This window comes from Adiantum capillus-veneris, chromosome 18, assembly GCF_014529385.1.
Source record: "Adiantum capillus-veneris isolate H3 chromosome 18, ASM1452938v2, whole genome shotgun sequence".
In the NCBI taxonomy this organism is placed as follows: Eukaryota; Viridiplantae; Streptophyta; class Polypodiopsida; order Polypodiales; family Pteridaceae; genus Adiantum; species Adiantum capillus-veneris.
The window spans coordinates 117,764,638-117,785,291 of record NC_140948.1 but is presented as its reverse complement, the minus strand read 5'-3'; the positions used below and the strand labels follow the sequence as shown (position 1 = coordinate 117,785,291).

The 20,654-nt window shown below is 41.2% G+C and overlaps 2 protein-coding genes and 1 pseudogene across 6 annotated transcripts; 2 read left to right on the top strand and 1 right to left on the bottom strand.

Annotated features, from left to right (window-relative positions):
* Positions 1-20,654, top strand: part of LOC147436276 (uncharacterized) — a 194,002-nt pseudogene that overhangs the window by 62,211 nt on the left and 111,137 nt on the right.
* LOC147436278 (uncharacterized) lies at positions 3,279-5,962 on the bottom strand. Its single transcript, XM_086489202.1, has 2 exons — positions 5,837-5,962; positions 3,279-5,502 (listed from the first exon to the last, which is right to left on the bottom strand). Exon 2 carries the CDS (start codon positions 5,425-5,427, stop codon positions 5,089-5,091), a length of 339 nt encoding a protein of 112 aa, XP_086345328.1. The 5' UTR covers positions 5,428-5,502; positions 5,837-5,962; the 3' UTR covers positions 3,279-5,088.
* Positions 5,756-9,578, top strand: LOC147436277 (cruciferin (DUF506)). Of its 5 annotated transcripts, XM_086489200.1 has the most exons (5): positions 5,941-5,961; positions 6,721-7,002; positions 7,414-7,991; positions 8,130-8,349; positions 8,506-9,578. In XM_086489200.1, exons 3-5 carry the CDS (start codon positions 7,602-7,604, stop codon positions 9,057-9,059), a joined length of 1,164 nt encoding a protein of 387 aa, XP_086345326.1. In that variant the 5' UTR covers positions 5,941-5,961; positions 6,721-7,002; positions 7,414-7,601; the 3' UTR covers positions 9,060-9,578. The 5 variants fall into 5 exon arrangements, with proteins under 5 accessions (XP_086345325.1, XP_086345326.1, XP_086345327.1 ...); XM_086489199.1 differs by lacking the exon at positions 6,721-7,002 and having other exon boundaries at positions 5,756-5,961; XM_086489201.1 differs by lacking the exons at positions 5,941-5,961; positions 6,721-7,002 and adding an exon at positions 7,027-7,193.

Sequence of the window (20,654 nt, the reverse complement as noted above, 5' to 3'; positions counted from 1 at the left end):
TCATCTCATTACCTCACCTCTTTGCTGTGTCACCTCAGCTTTCTCATGAACCATGCTATCTAATGTTGTCCAATGTTGAGCTGCCCTGACACTAACAGAGGAGTTTCTCTTTGTCTATGATTTGTGGAGTATGTGTTCCACAGTCATGTATGAAACAATGGAGCAGATTTTGAACAGAGTAGGTCAGCCCTAACCTCTCTTTGAAAGCACTTGCCTATGCTTTCATTTTAAAGGCCTGGGTCATCATTTTCCTTCCATGTCTGATATTTGAGGAGGCCACATGCCGAGATGATAGTGAGTCAAAATACTAAATACATTGCTTCTGGTGGGAATGTTGGATGCAAAAATGATGATTCTCTCCAAAAGAAACCACCTATGCTTGCATCTTGAAGGCCAGTCATGTTTTGCAAGGAATCTGCATGGATGAGCATGAGCAAGGGCAAACAATTTTTTTGAGTGCTTCCTATTTGGGATGTGGCTCATGGGTCAAGCAACACAAGATTTTTTCACCTTAATGCTGAAGTAGTCTCTTGGATTTTTTACATGCAATCTGGTCTCTTAGAATGCATTGATAGACGATATCTATGTTAAATACTGTGAACTTTTGTTAGGACATGATGACTGATTCCAATGTGGGATGTGGTTCCTTGCATGACGTGTGTGTCAGATATGGTGTGCTTTTGAAAGAGTGAAAAGTTTAAACAAGCGATTTGTATGGCATTTTTTGTTTTGATTAGGATGTGGTCTTGAAGAAAGCTGTGATTGTTGAAGAGGTATTTTGAAAGCGCAAAATTTGTTTGATGAGCTCCCTATGTGGGATGTGATCCTGTAGAGTGCATTGATTACAAGATGTTACGGGTTTGGTGAATGCCGGAGTGTTATTATTTTCAACTCAATGTGAAGTTGCTTTGTGAAATTCCAATTTTAGATCTGATTGTTGGAATGCATTGTTTTTGCAACATGCACCTAGCTGGGGTAGGGTCAAGAAGCATGGGCTATTTTCAATGAAAAATAGAGCGAGGATTTCTCTCTTAAATGTAACATATATAACTTCATATCAAAGGTATTTAGAAATTTAAGATTAGGTGTCAAAATTTAAATGGTTTTTTTTACTGGGGACCTCACTAAAAATCTGTGAAAGAAGTTTCTGAAGGTGTTTGGGATGGCTCCCTTGGAATGCATTGATTGCAAAATATGCTAATGGGCAAGAGGTGGTTGTTTCCAACTCAATGTTGGTCTTTTAGAGTCTCTTGATATTCTTCGATACAATCTAGACTCTTGAAATGGTTGGATTGGTTTAATATAAAGTAGTCTGCAAGCCTATTTGAGATCCCGTCTCTTGGAATGCATTATTTGCAAGATATAATGAATAGGGACAGCGTCAAGAAGTCACTAAAAATGAGTGGTCAATACGTACTTGTTGGTTAATATGTATGTCAAATGGTGTATGTGTCCACGTATAAGTCGTTGAAGAGCTTCCAAAATGGGCAAGTAAAGAATTCTTTCGACTAGATGCAAAGCAAGAGTCTCCCAAAAGCTACTGAGGTATCGTAGTATGCAAAAAGTCGACATGATTGAGGGTCTCTTTCAAAATATTATCAACCATGCTCACATTGGGAAGGCAAATAGTTGATGAGAGGGCTTTGTACCAAGGCAATAAAACACATTTTGATAGTCAACATTATAATGGTTATGGTCTATCCATATTCCATAATCTAGGCATTCAATCCATAACCCAAAAAGCTATCCCAAACCTGGGACTTGAAATATTGGATGCCACTTTCTCTTCTGGGAATCCATCTTCAACTCATATCCATGTCATAAATGTGTACAAGTCAATCAAGACACCAATAAGTACACTTCTTTCATAAATCCACAACGCTTGAACAAGACAATGATAATAAAAAATTGAGCATCATATTAGGAGACTTAGACATTCATATCGCCACCACAAACACCCAATACCAACATTTAGAATCTCTACTTCATTCAAACAACCATCAGCAACAAATTAAAGAAACAACCATCTATAATTCAATGCTTGACCATATTTGGGTGAGAAGCCAACAATCTCATTACATTTGTGGCACAAGATTTTGCTTCTGGTACGATCATTCAAGCACATATATACGACTATCAAAATAAGCTCAATTAAAAGACCAAAAATCATCGAAGGGGACACCTCGCCTCCCTTCCCCCCTGCCTCCCCCACGGGCTTCCCAACTAGAATTTTGGCTTTCCCAAGCCATGTGTTACTGAATTCAATGGATTGCCACTTGCCTCTCTTTCTTGGTTAAGTTTTGCTTTACATTTTTTATAAGCACAAATCATTTCCATGGCAGGCCTTGTGATTTTATCACTTGTTCTCAATGGTTTGTACATTAGTAGTCATGGACAACAGGAGCATGAATATACTAATGCACTTACATCATTTCGAAATCCATCTTTAAAGGGCTTCTTAGTAGTAGAAGTTCTCACATGCAAGTTTGCAAATCACCCCTCCTCATGTGGGATTGTGTTTTGAACATCCTTGTTGAGGAAGTCTCAACACTATCTAAGATTCTAACACGGGATATTTAATGAAGCCAAGGCAGTGTATATGAGCCGCACGTTGTTGCGGCCAAGAGGAAGCAAGGCCCAATTCTCATTGCCTCCCCTCTAAGGTGAGAATTTTTTAAAGCTTTAAATATGCATCCTTGAGGTAGTCACAATTATATATATATCTATGATTAATTATCACATAAAATGGTCCTTCTAAGCTCTAATAAGGTTTTCCATCTTACTGTAAATAGTCCCATCTTATGTAGAAGGATGGAAGAGATAACATCTAGAAAATCTCAAAACACTTTGCTAAATATCGGTGTAAAGCATTTCAAACATGCAATTTTTTTTTCAACAGCCCCTAACCATCCCATCATGAATTTGTTTACCAGCCTCATTGTCTTGCATGATGCAATGTGCCTTGAAAACTCAAGCATGGGTGATTGTATTTGAAGAGGAGCCATGTCCTTGCATTTACTAAAAACACATTAGGGATTCCTTGCTTTACCCTTGTTGGATATATACTACAATCAATGTAGCGTAAAAACAACATGCCACATTAGGAGTCTATAAAAAATTCATTGTGCTTTCAAAAGTACACTACACTTGGCAATCACATCGACCAAAACTTCCCAAATCGACTCGACATTTTTCCATAGCCCCTAACTATTAGTCCCATTCAAGATTTGTTTGCCCATGCCAACTTCTTTCATATGCAACATGCCTTCAAAGCACACCGATGATTGATTTAGAGAATCCTTGGCTTGGCAATCACTGAAAAAAGTAGCATGGACCTTCCTAGCCTTACTCAAGTTATACCTACCTTGCAATGAGTGCGGTCAAAGAGATGACATCCAAAAGCTTGTGTGCTTCCAACTATAAAACCACACTTGACATGCATTTCAATCAAATCATTATCAACCACAACTGGTTATTTTTCAAGAACAACGGGCAATCTCATTGTGAATCTCTTTGCCCATGCCTTCAAGATGCAGGCATAGGCATTTGAGGGAGTCCATCATTTTCCATTAGATGAAAACACCATAGATCTTACTTGCTTTGTTTACAATTGTGAGTGGATAGTATTAAGAAGATCAGAAATATACACCAACCTCAAGCTCAGACCGAGCCTTGAGGGTCAAAGGATTACAAGTTTTCTGCTTGACAGAGAAACGACAACTACTCCTAGGCTTTACTTATTACAAGATGTCATCATGACATGTATTGTTCTAGACCAGTCCTCTGAGGCTTGTTTGCCTCCGATCATGTGGATCGTCACTATGCTCTCTTGTATGATTTCACAAAAGCTTACCACAGCCAGATCCCCCTCAAACACGCGGCGGTTCCTTGCTTGCCAAATATGGTGAAAGAAGTAGTACCTGATTACTTGAGTGCAGACAAGAAGAACAAGACTTCCCAACCTATTACTACCAAAGAACAGATCAGTCTTGAAGAACTTAATTTTCCATGTCCTTTGAATCCACTTGCATATTTTCCCAGCCATGCCACTGATTGCCTAGCATCCCATGAAAAGGTGGGCTAGGTCTTCACTAGGTATGTTGCACCCCAAGCAATGATCTGACCCGATTCCTCTTCTTGTATCTTTACGGCCATCGACAGAGCAGCCCACATCATTTCCACATAAATATCTTCATAAACTGAGGCCACCTTGGCTTCCAGATGTTCTCCATGACTCACTCCCACCGTTTTGCCGTCCAGTGCCTCTTCCATAATTTGTTGAGGGGGCTACACCAATTAGCCTCGTGCATTAAAACATGGTAAATGCCTTTAGAATGTGGTTTCCAAAAGAGGCTATTACATGTCCATCTCCAAGCATCCCATTCAAAATAGGATTCACAAATTGGCATCACCACCTTATCAAGCTCTTTCATCACCCTATAGACTAGTAAGATCTCAAAGCCATTCAGTTAAAATTGGATGGCTAAAGAGTCTGCAGTTTTCTAGCACTTACTGTTGCCATCCCAGAATTGCTCTAGTCGAATGAGCCCCTTATTATTCACATTCCTGGCCATTTCTATGCAATAGGGGCTTTGCGGCGGCCGCAATATTTTAGAGAGCCAATGGGACCAATGCAAAATGGAGTTCTTAAAGTATCTGGTTGCTTCCCCCCATTCCACCTCAGCTGCTCTTTTGCACTTCCTCATCAATTCCCCTGAGAGTCCACCAAATCTAAGATAAGACCACTTCGGGGCGAGAAGTTTGTCGTGCATCACAACCCCCTTCCACTTTTCCCCTTCCGATCCCAGTTTTACTGCATCCCAGTTAAGGATGCCGAGCCTTCCTTGATCTACCGAGCGAGCAACTACCTCCCATCTAGCCCACTGCCATGGCTGCGAGGTTTTCGTATTGTTCTTCCAAAGAAACCTTTTCACTGCTTTTAAGAATTCTTTCCAGTTACATTTAGCCATCTTGAGCACGGGGCTGAGGAAAGCAATATACGGGATCATAAAAGCATTAATCACTTTGATCTGGCTTTGGAAGGGGAGGAGAACAAACTCTCATCTTCTCATTTTTGAGCTTATTTTTTCAAGGACCCATTGGAACCTTTGCCTGTGGGTTACGTCCATCCCTACGGGGGCTCCCTGGTGTCTGAATACGCTCCCTTTTGAGATAATCTCTCCAGACTGCAAGGTCAAAAGGGTCGTTCTCCGACAGGGAGATAAGTCTTGACTTCTGTATATTGCACTTGGATCCCGAGGCCACGGCAAATGTTTGCACAATCTCCAGAGCTCTCCTGACAACTTGAGGGCATGCCTTCAAGAATAGGAGCGAATCATCTGCGAACATTTTGGCTAGTAGTAGCTGTTCGTTCCACGGTAATGCAAGACCTTGAATCTCTCCCCGTGTAGCACTGGCTTCGAGCATCTTAATGAGAGGATGCGACCCGATGGCAAAAAGCAAGGGGGCCAAGGGACATCCTTGCTTAATAGACCTTTTAACCTAAAAAGAGCCCACAATTCTGTCATTAAACAGGAGCTTTGATTGGATGCCAACGCCTAGTGTGCATATGAGGCTACAAAGGCGAAGCCCAAAGCTACAAAGGCGAAGCCCAAAGCTCAGAGCTCCCATGACTTTTTGGCAGCAATGGTAGCAATGGAGTATGCATCCTTCTCCAAGCAAGAGTGCATCTTGCTGCCTATGATATTAATATATTAATTATTAAACATCGTAGGCACAAGCTCTACGCAAAAGATATATATGGGGGCAAAACATAATGGTTGTAACTTATAACTTCATGCTTTAGATTTAATGGACGCAGGGTATTATATAAAACCTTATTAATTTGAAATGCCCTCGGCTGCAAGAAGACCTTGGCTCTCCAAATTCCTATAAGAAGAAGAAGAAGAAGAGAATGTTCAGGTAGCCCTCGACACGCGACATCGCCACTCCTGTAGCCAGGTCTCTCTCTCTCTCTCTCTCTCTCTCTCTCTCTCTCTCTCTCTCTGCTGCTGCATCTCTGATCAACTTCTCTGATCTCCCTTTCGACTGCTTCTTTTGTTCTGAATATTTGATATTTGATTGTTGTTGTTCGATTATGACGATGTTACGCAGAAGATAAAGCGTGATGAATGCTACTCGTGAACGCTCTTCTCTTCACAGATTACGAAGCCCTATTGCGTGCCTGTTAGAGAGAGAGAGAGAGAGAGAGAGAGAGAGAGAGAGAGAGAGATTGCCATCGCACGAGTTCAGAACTTCCTTGTCATGGTGGTAAAGAATCTTGGTTTTGGTACGTAAGGAGAAGAAACGATCAGTAATTCTTGTGAGGAACTCGCATTGCGCAGGGCGGATGGAATGGCTCAAGCAGCAAGCCTCGAAGGCAGAGAATGCGATATCCGGGGAAACAGAAAAAAATTATATGAACGAAAGTGCAGGTGTGGAGAGAGAGAGAGAGAGAGAGAGAGAGAGAGAGAGAGAGAACTGGTCATGGAGATTGAGAAGCCAGGTTATTGTGCACGTTTCGAGGAAGCAGAACTGTGTGCTTCTAACTTACTGAGATCTCAGATTGATCATCATTGAAGAGTTCAACGGTGCAGGGGAGAGAGAGAGAGAGAGAGAGAGAGAGAGAGAGAGAGAGAGAGAGAGAGACCGTGTGGTGTGCGGCCCGCGGTATACAGGAAAACCATTAATTTAACAAGTGAGTGTTTACGTGTGGAATAGGGATCCGAGAAAGGCGAACATTTTGACCAGGCAAAAAAGAAAGGAGGATGATGGATGACGTATCGTCGTCTTCTTCCTTTTGATGGCAGGCTGCCCTGCCCTAAGTGCCACGGGTGCAAAACATATAGACGAGGGCAGGCTGCCAGCAAGCAAGCTGTTTTGTAGTTTTGATTGTGGAGAGTGAGACGAGAGGAAGCTTCTGATGAGGTGGAGCCTGGAGGCAGTGCAGCGCAGCGGAGGCGGGTTTCCTTCGATGATGGTGGATTATCTATCTGCCAACAAGTGCGTATGAAAATGATTGGGGAGAAAAGTTTCTCTGCTGAGTTGTGGGGTTTCTTTGGATTTTTTGGGTGGGCTAGGCCTACTTGCCGCTTGAGGTCTCCTCCCATTCTTTGCTTGCAGCAGACGTTACGTGTGTGCGCCGGCAGCTACTTCTTCCTTTACCTCTTCTCTCTCGGACGATGTTGTACCCTGTAGGTAGTCTTTTGTAAGTTTTGTAGCCGATAGCGTGTGGGCGCCTCTCTCTCTCTTTCTCTCTCTCTCTATCTAGATCCATAGTCTGATTCATCAGAGGCATAGCCTTTGCCCCCTCCCCCGCCCTTCCCGAGTCCTTCTCTCTTCTGACATACCTTCCGTTTCAACTTCTTTCAATCCTGACTCTTCCTGTTGCTCCTATTTTTTTCTGCATTTCAGCTTTTCACAGGCCCTCGGCGAAGCTTTTTGCGTCACACAGTGGAATCTTTGAAGCTTCTATAGCCTACGCAACGGCTGCCCCAACCACCACCACCACCATTATCTTCTCCTGCAAGTTTTGAGAACTCTTGTAAATTCTTTCTTGCAATCGTTTTTGGTTAAGAAACCAGCACAAGGCTATCTGCGGCATGCCGGGTCTTCCTGTTTATCATGTTAGCAAAGCTGATACGCTTCAATCTGATGCTCATAGAGTGCCCTCACCCTCTGAAGTTGACCACCTACCCCTGCAGTCTAACAATGATCCTGCTGGTGTATCACAAAAGAAGGAAATTGGTAATCAGGAGGAAGAGGGCTTCTGTGTGATCTACAACAAGGACTTTAATCCTGGCAAGAGCCTTGCCGAGCATTTGGCTTCCCAATTTGCATCTAGCGTACATGGCAGTGCTGACAGTGAGCATGATTTAGCGGCTATGGTGCATGATTTTTTGGAAAATGGCAGCTTTGGATCAGACTTTCCTGAAAGCAGTGATGGTGAGAATGGTCTTCCCAATGGTCCCAAGCTTCTGGAAGCTCTTCAGGTTTCAATATACCCTCTTTCCATTCACATTTTTTGTTGGATTTTATTTGCTGTTTTCCTTTTGAGGGATGGTGTTGTGAGAACATTGCAGGCTTTAAAGTTTAATGCTTCAGGGTTTGTTTTTGTTGGTGCATTTCAGGCTCTAAAGTATATTGCTTCACCTTGTGAGAAGGAGCTTCTTACTGTTCTTACCAAACTCTCCTTGTCAATCAAAGAAATTGACTTGGTGTGTCAGAAGCCTGCTACAGATTGCAAAGGAGGATGCATACGACGCTTGCTTGTGAAACATCTTCGTCTTTCTGGATATGATGCTGCTGTATGCAGCGCAAAATGGACAAATTCGGGGAAAGTGCCAGGAGGTGTTCTGTCTTACCTGATTCCTGTGTAGTGTTACATTGTTAAGAATTCTGGTTTAATGGCAATTAAATCAGATCTTAACTGTCTCTTGAGATGAAGCCAGTCTTGATTGTTGCTCTCTGCTTGATCCTATTTGTTGTCTAATTATGATGATTTAGGTGAGTATGAGTATATCGATGTGGCTTTTGAGTCCAATGGCGGTGCTGCTGATCGATTGATAGTTGATACGGATTTTCAAAGCCAGTTTGCTATAGCCAGACCTACACACTCGTATGCAACGGCGATGAAATTTCTTCCAGTTATTTTTGCAGGGTCTTCAGAAAAGCTTGAGCAAGTTCTACAAGCCATGGCTGAGGCGGCCAAGCTATCTTTAAGTCAAAATGCGATGCCACTTCCTCCGTGGCGAACCCTGGACTATATGAAGGCAAAGTGGATGTCTCCTTATGAGAGAAGGGTAGTTGACACGATCGGCAGGATTAACAGGGGTCCAGGGAACTCCCAATGGAGGGAGAGAATTAGGAAAAAGCAGTGTGTGGAGCAGTTGAGGCATTTGAAGCTTTGCATTGCTGCAGAAACGGACAAGAATTTAATGTCAAAGCCAGCTCCTTCCGACAGGAATAGAGCAATGTATCTTGCCAAGACTCGCAGATTGAGCACTGGTTCACCCTATTTTGAGAAGCTGAAGGCATTGGCTTTTGAAAAACCAGAATAATTAGGATGCCTCACGCCCGCATACATTGATTTCTTGAAACAGAGATGATAGTTACTTGAAGCTGAGGTTAGGACCCAAGTTCAGTATAACTTATGTATATTTCGGCTTTCTGGCATAGTCCTGGCTTGTAAGACCAGTGTATAGTGTTGAGCTCATGGGGCCATGGAAATGGGCAACCAGTACCTCTATACCTTAATATGTATCCCGGGTTTAACTCCTCTAACATTGCAGAAAGGATTGAGAGGTTAAGGAAGTGGGCAATTACCAACCGCATCTGGGTTTCTATTCCACTCTCTTAACATTGCAGAAAGGAAAGACAGGTTAGCTCTTACGTAGCTGCCTATCATAAATTTACTTATAGAAAATAGAGGATGCCTTATTCGTCTTTGTACCGAAGCCTGCAATAATATTTCTGTATTTGAAAAATGTAAAAGGATGTCCCTTCAACTCGAGGGGATGCATAATGATTTTTGCTAATTGTATTACCACAAATAATTAACACAACTCTTTTCAATTATATATTGGATGTGCCAAGTCCCCTCTTATATGAAGTGTGTGTCTTTCTAAGCCTGAGGATTAAGTGTGTGGAGTGTTTTGGTCGCCTATGCCAAGCATACTTGGGAGGGAGGGAAAAGAAATCTGGTTGTGGATGTTTGATTTTCAGACGGTGGCTTCATTTATGTCTTACTGCTGGCCCCTGGGTGGATATCGAGAACAGGGTCATCATTTGTCGTGATGGTTGTCAGTGAAACTCTTGGTTTCGGTTTAAAATCTGTTTCCAATAGCCGGCATGTTCTAGCTTGAGTCATATTTGAGGTAAAATACCCTTGCCGTCTTGAGAGAGTAGTCCCCTACGATTTTACAAAGATACCATCCATGGTATCTAGCAACTTCAGCTCTTTACCAGCTTCATCACCTCAGCATTGGTGAGGATTCTTCACGCAATCTTTTGTTCAGAGGGGAATCTTCCAAATAGTAATGATTCATGTCAGTAAGGTGGGAACAAGGTCCATCACTGCAACAAAAATTGCCAAGTGAGCAGGCCGTATTATTGAGATGCTGTCGGGGAGAAGAGTGCCTTTGAAAGGTCTGACGAGGTTTTTGTTTTGGTGTCTGGTTGTAGCTTGGAGTTGAATGAATGGAGTACATGAAGCTCATCGATGTCTTATTAGCAAGGTCTGTATTATGCAACAAAGACCTCATGAGTAAAGAACAGAGTAACCAGATTATTCCTGTGAGGTGATGACCTTGTCCACAAAGCTACAGACCTTTCAGAAGGCTTCATTGAAGAAATTTATCATGGCGAAGGCTTTACAGAAGTTCATCAGATGAAGATGATGTTTTGGTCGTAGTTATAACTGTTGTTGTATTGGGCACCTTCTTGATTATTAACTCAAACACAGGTGGAACTCGAAACATGAGTTCTAGTGGCTCTTGTTTCTTTTGTTGCAAGCTGATGCTTCACATCAGCTACTTTTACAGGATCACGCCCACACATGCACACCTGCATGTCGCAGGCTCTTATTGATTCTCATGTCTATTGTGAAGGACTACTACCACAAGAAGTTTTGGACAAATTCTCACAATAATTCTCACATTGTGACTTACCTCAACATCATGAGCTTCTGTGAGGGAGGTACCGCATACCTAGCTAGGTACGATTGGGGGGGCCGGCGGTCCCCTACCCCCAATTGTACCTAGCTAGGTATGCTATGCCTCTCGAGTAGAAGCTCATGATGTTATGCATTGTATGAAAAACACTGAAAAAGACTCTGTTTTCCTACATGAGAAAATTTCTAAATCTTCTTGTGTATATACTCTATGCGGGGATTAAATGAGTTGTCAACTTATCATAGTGGCTACAGACTAGTGATAAACTGTGCTGAAGCTATCTATGCCAAGCACCACGGTTGATGCCAAAAATAAGGGTAATTTCTTTTTTGAACACATTTGTACATTTTGGATTCGAACGACGTTTAGTGGGCCAACTCTAATTTGAAAGTTTGAAGGATCCAAAATAGGGTGTGCTACCAAGGGCAGCCTCGGATTCACGCCCTAAGAAAATTTCACGTGAGTTTCACCAGGAGGTAGTTGAAGGTTCTAGGCCCCTTCACCCCCGTAATAATAGATTTCCACCTAGAGGTAATGAAAGGTTCTAGGCCCCTTCATCCATTTAAAAGATTTTCACGAGGAAGGTTCTAGGTGCCCTCCCACCCCACTTTTGAGCTGAGTTTTACGCTTTAGCAGCCCCTCCCCTAGTCTTTTCATAGTCAATCCTCCTCATGGTCCAAGTTTCCATTTACGTGGGCTAAACCACTCCACCCATTGCATATTCTAAGTAAACATGTATTGGTCATATTGTCGAGGTTTAATTTGTTCTGGGTTTAGTTTTAACAGGACATGTACACCGCGTGTGGACTTTAGTCTAGTGAATCCCCCCCCCCCCCCCCCCCCCCCCCCCCCGCCCCCCCTCGCACGGGCATGCTCAAATGGGATCGACGGTTGAGGTGATTTGGGTCGTCAGATCCGCATTTTGTAAATTCGGGTAGGCTTGTAAATTTGGGTTGATCCGCACCCCATGTCTCGAACCCCTGACCTCCCCCACCACGAGCCATGTGCATTAACCACTACACCCTCATGATGCGTACGTTGAAATATAGGTGATTCAAGTATGTCATATACATTGTAAATGTGGGTCGATTAGTAAATTCGGGGCAACTTTAGATTTGACGGTCCATAATTGACGCGCGTCGCCTTTTCCTCCACCATTGATTCCATTTGATCAGCTCATGTGACATAGTGATGAGCCCCCCCCCCCCCCCCCCCCCCTTTTCATTATGTGCACTATGTTAGTTAGTCACGATGCTTGCTTGTGAACCTTTTTTTTTTTTTGGGGTGATGCATGATAATGCGAGTTCCAACAAACCTCAACATCAACCTCTTTTGACGTTCACGCCCCCTACATATCACGACAACGTTACAGGAGGTAATTGAGGAAATCGGACAGGAAACACAAGAGCAACATATTGACATGGTTGGAATCTTAAAAATCTTAGGGGAAAAGATCTAAAAGGAGTTCGTATGATGGTTTTAAATGAAGAGATCCATCTGCAACTTAACTCCAAAGGAGCTCTCACAGGTAAAGGTAGGTCCCAATGTAAGCCTATCTCCTCTTCACTAAAGCGAAAAAAGGACGAGTCCAAAAACAATGTTGTTCGATGCAGTGTTGATTTTTACGTCCAAGGAGCTCCAAGACATGGTGCTTGTGGACTATAATGGAGACATATAATTCAACGATGATGGAATAGAGGATCGAGTTGTATTTGATCCCTACATCATTGATAAGTGGGGCATGATAGGAACCAAGGCCAAAGTAGATGACGAACTAGAAGAGAAACATCCTCTAATTCACAAACCAAATGCTAGGTTTGTAAAGATCAATGAGGCTATGGGTCTTTATAGATCCACAAACGGGGCTCAACACAACTTTTGCATATGCTTAGAACCAAATGACAAGGAACCGTCAGACCACAAAATCTTCTACGCATTTACATACACAAACGCTCAAGGAGTGCAAGTCTTATTGGTCAACAAGTATACCAAGGAAATACAAACGGATGAACCAAAAGAGTTGGAAAGTTACACTTATATGGGAGCTCTAATCTTTACCTACTACAAACAGTGGAGTGCAAGCCCACTAGATAGGTGTGAGACTAATCCACAAGGGTTAGAACGTCTAACTATGAGAAGAACGAGGTTCAATGAGGCGAGGAGCATACACACGTTTTGAAGGCTCAACCTACAAGATTAATGGGTTCACATACTTCTAGAGATTCTACTTATGGGAGCTAAAATGCCAATCCTATAAGCCAAGTAAGAGGATATATTGTAGTAATGGGGTCAGGACCATAGTATCTTTTTGCTAATTTAGCATAATACTTTTGATGCCCCGTAGGATTTTTGCCCGTCATTTGCCTCAAACGAGCCTTGGGAAACTCAAGTAAGAACCAATCATCTTCTTTGAACGTTAAAGCCCTTGTGTGCTTGTCAGCAAAACAACTTTTTGCTTTTGGTGAGAGGGGATATATCTTCCTTAACCTTTTGAAAAGATTCTTGTAGGTCACGGCTATACTCATCAGCAACGAAGATCTTCCCATGTACTTAAGTAGCAAGGGACTTTTAGGTCTTCCCTCTATGATCTCAAAAGGTGCTTTCTTGTTAGTAGTATGGGCAGTACTATTGTACGCATACTCTACAAGGGATAAGTACTTCTCCCACTGTGATCATTGATCTACTTCTGTAACATAAGTCTTTAGTAGATCGAGTATCGTAAGATTGGCTATCTCACTTTGGCCATCTGTTTATAGGTGGTAGGCCGAAGAGAAATTCAATTGTGTACCTAGATTTTTTGAAGAGACCTTTCCAGAAATTACTGGTCATTCTAGGATCTCTATCTGACACGATGGTTGTTGGTAGTCCATTATGTTTGAAAATCTGAGATATGAAGATGGTTGCCATTTGGTGTGCCTTAATAGTCTTTTTGACAGGAATAAAGTGTGCTTGCTTGCTAAACCTGTCGACTGTTGTCCATATTCCCATATTCCCATGGATAGACTTGGGTAATCCAAAGATAAAATCCATGGATATACTCTCCCATGGTGCATTAGGGATGGACAATGGCTGGAGGAATCCAGGTTTCTTCCCTCTATCATACTTAGTCTTTTGGCATACCACACATTTTGAAACATACTCTTGTATGTCCACTTTCATGGTATACGACTCTACTCCTCGAAGAGTAGGTTGAATGCCTCTATGACCCGCATAGGGAGGAGCACGGGATTTATTCATGACTTTCTCACGAAGGGAGTGGGTAACACATAGCCTATTGCCATGGAGAAGATAACCATCCGGCAAGGTGAATAGTTCCTCTTTCTTCCCCAAAGCAAGGGCTGACATTACATCTTTAAAGTCAGGGTCAATAGCATACTCATCTATCATAGAAGATAGATCATTGTGAGTTGCGATAGACACCGCATTGACTTTTAGTTGTCGTGAAAGTGCATTGGCCACTTGATTATGCTTACCAGCAATGTGAGCAATATGAAAACAAAATTGCAAAAAATTTGCCCACCTCATTTGTTTGTCGGAAAGCTTGGTTTATGTCTCATGAATACTTGAGGCTTTGGTGGTTTGTTCGTAAAATGAATGGAGTCCCAATAAATAGTGCTTCCATGTGTCTAGGGCATGTAGAACAGGTAAAAGCTCTTTCTCATAAATGCCCAAGACCTGTTCATCTGTATTAAGCCTTCGGCTCTTATATGCTATGGCATGTCCTTCTTGAAGCAATACTAATCCAAGGCAATCACCACAAGCATCACATTGGACCTCAAATGGCTTTGAGAGATCCAGAAGCATGAGGACTGGTTGAGAGGTAAGCTTCTCTTTGAGCTTGTCAAAAGCTTTTTGCTCCTTAGCAGTCCATGAATACTTAACGTTCTTCTTTGTTAAGTCATGTAATGGTCCTGCTAATTGAGAAAATTTTGCTACGAAGTGTCTATAGTATGCATACATACCAATAAAGCTTCTTAGCTCATGTAGATTCCTTAGATTAGGCCATGCTTTTATTACCTCTAACTTCAATGGATCCATACGGATACCATCTTGAGAGATAATATGACCTAAGTATTGAATCTCTTGAAGGAAAAATTCGTTTTTCTTTTGGTTGGGAAAAAGATTGTTCTTCCTCAATGCTTGAAAAACCACTTGGAGATGTTGCTTGTGTTCCTCCAAGGACTTGGAGTAGATGATGATATCATCAAAGAACACTCCACTGAACTTGCAGTAGGGTCTACATATTTTCTCCATCAAACGATTGAATGTGGATAGTGCATTGGTCAAGCCAAAAGGCATGACTAGATATTCATAAGGACCAAACATTGTACAAAATGCGATCTTTAGGATATCTTCATCCACTATCCTTATTTGATGATAGCCACTTTTTAGGTCAATCCTACTGAAGTAGGTAGAGCCTTGTAGCTTATCGAACAGATCTTCTACTCAAGGCACAGAAAATTTGTTTTTGATAGTGATATGGTTTAGTGCTCGATACATACAGTATGTACCATCTTTCTTTTGCAGTAAAAGAATTGGAGAGCAAAAAGGAGAGGAGCTAGCTGGTCTCACCATCCCTTTGTCTACCAATTCTTGTACTTGCCTCATGATCTCATCTTGTTGAGCTTGGGAAACTCGATAAGGAGGCTTGTTAGGCGGTGAGCTTCCTGGTAGGAGCTCAATTTGATGGTCATCATCCCCTCATTTTGGAGGTACGTCCATAGGGATATCATCGATGAAAACATCTTGGAATCCATCTAGAAAAGTAGAAAAGTCTAACTCTTCTTGATTCCTACCATTTTCATTTGATAAACCATTAGCGTCATTAGTGGATTCTTTGACAAAAATCACGTACGCAGAAATCGAGCTTTTCATTGACTTATCAAAAGCTGATGAATTTAGAAGTGGTATAGTATGACCAGACTCATTAGCATCTATATACACGTTCTTTCCCTTGTAGGTGAAGTAGATTCTCCTTTCAGGGAACTTCATATTGGCAGCCATGCGATCAAACCATGGCGCTCCTAGGATAGCATCCTCACTTTGGAGAGGAGAGATGAAAAAGTCTTCTTTGTTGACATAGCTTTGGACATGAAGCCTCAACTTCCCAATCAAGGGAATAACGGAGGCTTGCTATCCCTTGAAAGCTGTGTCAGCCGTTACAATATCTCCCACCTCAAAAGCTTGAATGTCCAACTTGGTGGCCAACCCCGTTGATATGAAGTTGTGAGTAGAGCCAGGGTCAAACAAGATGAAGGCATCATGCTCCCTTAGCTTTCCCCAAGCATAGGGGAGAGACGATTCTTTGCAATGAGCATCCTCTTTTGGAGCTTCAATGGTGGCAGCCCTAGGAGTCTCATTGCGAGCATTTTTCTTAGGGCAAGAACGATAGCCATGTCCTTGCTCCCTACACTTAAAACACTTATGGTCCTTGCGAAAAGCTTCAAGCTCTTCATGATAGAGTTTGTTTTTACCTTTGTAAACTCCCTTCTCCTTGCACATATTGTTTTTGTAGTTGTTGTTGTAGGAAGTGCCTTGGGAAGAATTTTGGCGTTGGTTTCCCTCTTTGCATCATTTTTGTCTTTGTTTTCTATGGGTTTGACATTCCATCTAGCCCCTTGTTGGAAATTGATGCGGGCAGCAACCATGGTGTGGTGGATTACTTTGGTGATAGAACCAGGCCGTTGGGAGTTGATATAATCGGCCATTTCTTCAGGTAATCCCGCACAAAATTGTTGCTTTTGCTCGGCAAAGTCTATCTTTTGGAAGACAGTAGCCTTGAGATGTAAATCCCAAAACTTGTCCTCATATTTGTGAATAGACTCATGTGAGAGAAGCTTCAAATTGCACCATTCGGTAAGTACTTTGTCCTTTGCATCTCTTGCAAGAAATTGCTCCATGATGGAAACTCGTAGAGTTTTTCATGTCTTTGGGGTTCACTGTTGCCACGAAGGCTAGCCCACCATTGACGAGCCGATTTTTGGAAGTGCATAGCTACATGGAGTAGCTTGGAGGACTCCGTGAAGCCCTCGTCTCCAAAGGCCACATCAAATTGTTGGATGAAGGCCAATACTTTGTCGGTGGCACCAAAAATGCCATCATAGGTGAGAAAAGAGATACTCTTCCCTCCCTGTTTGAACATCTTGAGCTTTTGTGATCTTCACCATGCAGGGTATTATTTGCGATGTCCTCCCCTCTTGTATTCTCTAGGAGAATAGCCATAGCTTTTGTCGGAATTAAGAGAATTAGAGTGAGCATTTTTGTGAGATTACTTTGAGAACATAGAGGGTGAACTTAATTGATGGTAGCAACATGAACATAGTACGTAATTAACTCGGCATGAACAATACTTTTGCAAGAGAATAGTATTAGAGAACATGACAATAGTTGAGGACCGGATTTACTTGGAGCCGGTCCCGCTTCCAAAAGGCGTTTGTATTATAGATTCTCCCATCAAGAGAGACTTGTTACAATACAATATTTGTGTTCCTTGTGACCTTGGTGATGCTATGAAGATGGAAAGCTTCATGTATCATGAGCTTAACATAAACTTTGCAAAAAGCATTAACTATCCCAAGCACATCATGAAGGCCACATGTGGAGGATGATTTGAACATGTGTCTTTTATGCCTATTAAGTCATTTGGTTTGAATTGAATACTTCAAGCACTTAGTCAATCAAGTATGGAAACATTGATGCCTCTTGAGAGTTTATCTTTGAATTGAACACTTCAAGAACCTTAGTCATTTAAGCATGTGAGAAACACCTCAAGATTTTGGGCAAGGTTTCCACTAACACTTAGCAAGCTAACAAGCACCTCATGCTTGGGTAGGATTCCCACCTCAAGGTAGGCCCTAGCTTGCCTAAGATCAAAGGAATTTTGAACACTAACTTTTGGAGGTCTTTAATGAAGATAACCCTAAGGTCTTTAAGTTCCATTAGGTAGCATTGCTCTTTAATATACCATCTCTCATTTGGACTCCTTTAACCTTGGCCCCGTGTTGAGACAAATCCATAAGCACATGTCTATATTCTATCCTTTGTTCTCGTTTATTCTCCCACATTAAACGATCAGTTTAATATGAGAAAATCATTTGGGTTGGTTAGATATTAGATTTTATGACATCTATTGATAGAATTTGTGGAAGAATTTTGGAGAATCAAACATAATATTGCTTCACAGATATATACTTCAAAAAGAGACACCAAAAAAGTGAAAGATAGTTCCTAAAGATTTAAAAAATATCTTGAGAGATGCCCGCCTAGAGATATAACACAACAACATAGATTGGTAGTGCTATTCATCGAAGGTTTAAAAAACAGAACGCTAAAAAGATCTCAATATAAAGGGTTTGGCTTCTCCAAAGGGAGTGATAGAAGAAGCTTTGCATATTGTGAAAAAATACAAAGATTATGGTGAGGTAACAAGGGAAACTGATGCTTCAATCACCCAAACTAACTCGAGAGCGAATGAGACTGCGAGTAGAAAAATGAACACTGCACAATAGGTAGCTAATGTAGAGAAAATCACGAAAGAGGTAGTAAGAAGAATAAATCAAGTTTCCAAATTAGTGCAACATCTATGGGGGCGATCATCCCACCACCCATTGCTATACACAACTGTGACTTGCAATATCAAATATGCATCAACAACCAATGATATGCCATTGAACAAAAATGAACAAATAATGAAACCAACGAGTGTTATTACAACCACAATTTGGTAAGAGAGAGACTCACAATCCTCTATCCATGAACCAACTACCACACCAAGATATTCAGTGGGACAAAATAATCTTGTGCCGAGGGCCAAGAAATTGCAGTAGATACTGAGACAATAACCACCCCTTCCTAGTGACAATAGATTTGCTATTAGATACACAAAATACATGGTGCTAAGGTGGATTAGCCAATGTGGCATTCGTGCTAGTAGCATAAGAGACTATGAATTCAAATTATACACTTAGATAATCAGTACATAACCTACAGGGGGACTAAGGTGGATTAGCCAATGTGGCAAATTCATGCTAGTAGCATAAGAGACTATGAATGCAAATTATACACTTAGGTATTTAATACATAGGAACATAATTATAAGCACACGATGATTACAGTTGATTATTGAGTGTATATACAACCTAAATTTATAGCCTTGAGCTAGGCATCATGTGCACACACATGTTATGATGTCATAAGAATTGAAAAATAGGTTGCACATTAGGATTTATCAGATGGTCTATCACATGTCATAAGTTGTCTAGGCATCCACATGTAAGCGGGTGCTTACACACATTATGTGCTACCAAAACTAGCACCTTTACAACCCTCTCGTGTGGGTTTTGTCTGCACTAAAGCACTCACACTACCTCCCCTCAAAACACATTAGGGATAGGTACACAAGTCACACTTCTCCCCTTGAACACAAGCAGGGAAAAAGGATGCACAAAGATCCCCCGTACAAAAGGTGGGATAACAAAATCCTCCCATTAATACGTATCAGGTGGTAGGCACACACAAGATTCACCTAGAGCACAATTAGGTGAAGGAACACAAGTACCTTCCCAAACACACATATAAGATCCACAATCCTCCCTACAACATAAAGGGTTGAGGAACACATGGCTAAAGTGCTCACAATATGTCGTTGTAAAACTAGACCAATTGATTCATCTTTGTAGTCAAAATCTTCAACAACAACATTGAATTTTTTTCTGTGTCTTTGTAGTGGTTGTTTTTTTTCTTATGTTTGTTTTTTAATTGATTTTATCACTTCTTGATTGCTACTTTATCTCGTATAGTCAGTAGAATTGTCATATCGCATGTTTCCTTGATGAGAGGCATGACATTCATACCACTACTAGCGTACAATATCATTGCTTTTGAGGAAGGTCTTACCTTATATAAGGAAGTGTCTAATCCTCTCATAGTAGTGGGCATGAGTGCATAAGAAAAACGTATGTGATCTTGGTACTCGACTTTTTTAGAAAGTGTAGAATCATCGATGTTTTTTCACCTTAATTGTGCTCATACTGGGCTTCACCTTACTTTATGGATTGCTGGCCTTTTAGGTCCTTCAACTGATGTTTTTGAAAAGTATGCTTTTGATTACTGAGTGATTGATCTGTTCTTGACATAAAAAATATTTTCCACCCCCACTTGATTGGACTTTTTCTCCTAACTGGCAAAGCGGGTTGTGATGATTCTTTATGTTTCTTTGATCATATGTCTAATGCCTAACGAGTTACTAATCTTTTGGAGAAGGAAGATTTATAAAATGTAGTCTACTAGATCTTGACCCTTCTGGCTATGATATGATATTATGGTCTTGAATTTGTATGGATGATGTGCTCTCTAATGACCTTTTTGCCATATTTTTCTTTATTGTGCTGGTTTTGTACTCTCGAATAGCTTGAGCATTTTCTTTGATAATGTCTACCTAATGTAGTGCTCATCTAGATGATTTAGTTGATGATGGTTGTTTTCTTTGATTGGTTTTGCATTATGATAGTTTTGTGATGGCATTTTGATCCCTGTTGTGTTACCTAGTATGGTTAGAGCTGAGTAAAGGGTATGATTATAGGCTCAATTATTTTGGCTCCTTTTTTGCTTTAATTATGCTATGAAATTATCCAATGATGTGCTTTTGGATCTATACTTACTTGATTGCATTTATCTTGCTCTATGAAATCTTGACTTATACTAATTTCGAGCTTGTGTACTGGTGTTTTTCTCTTGGCTTTGGTATTTCTGAGTTGATAGACATCGTAGTGGTTCCTGATTCACTACATGCGTCTAGATTTTGGACTAGGTGGATATTCGTCACAATAAGGTTATGGCTGCACTTCTTGTTTAATGATTACATTGAGAAAATGTTTCCTTACATTTATTCACTTATTACCAAAAAAACTACAAGGTATTTTGACACACGGATTGAGGAGAGTAAATCTTGCAAAGAGAGTGAAATCTTGTTTTTTTCAATCTCTA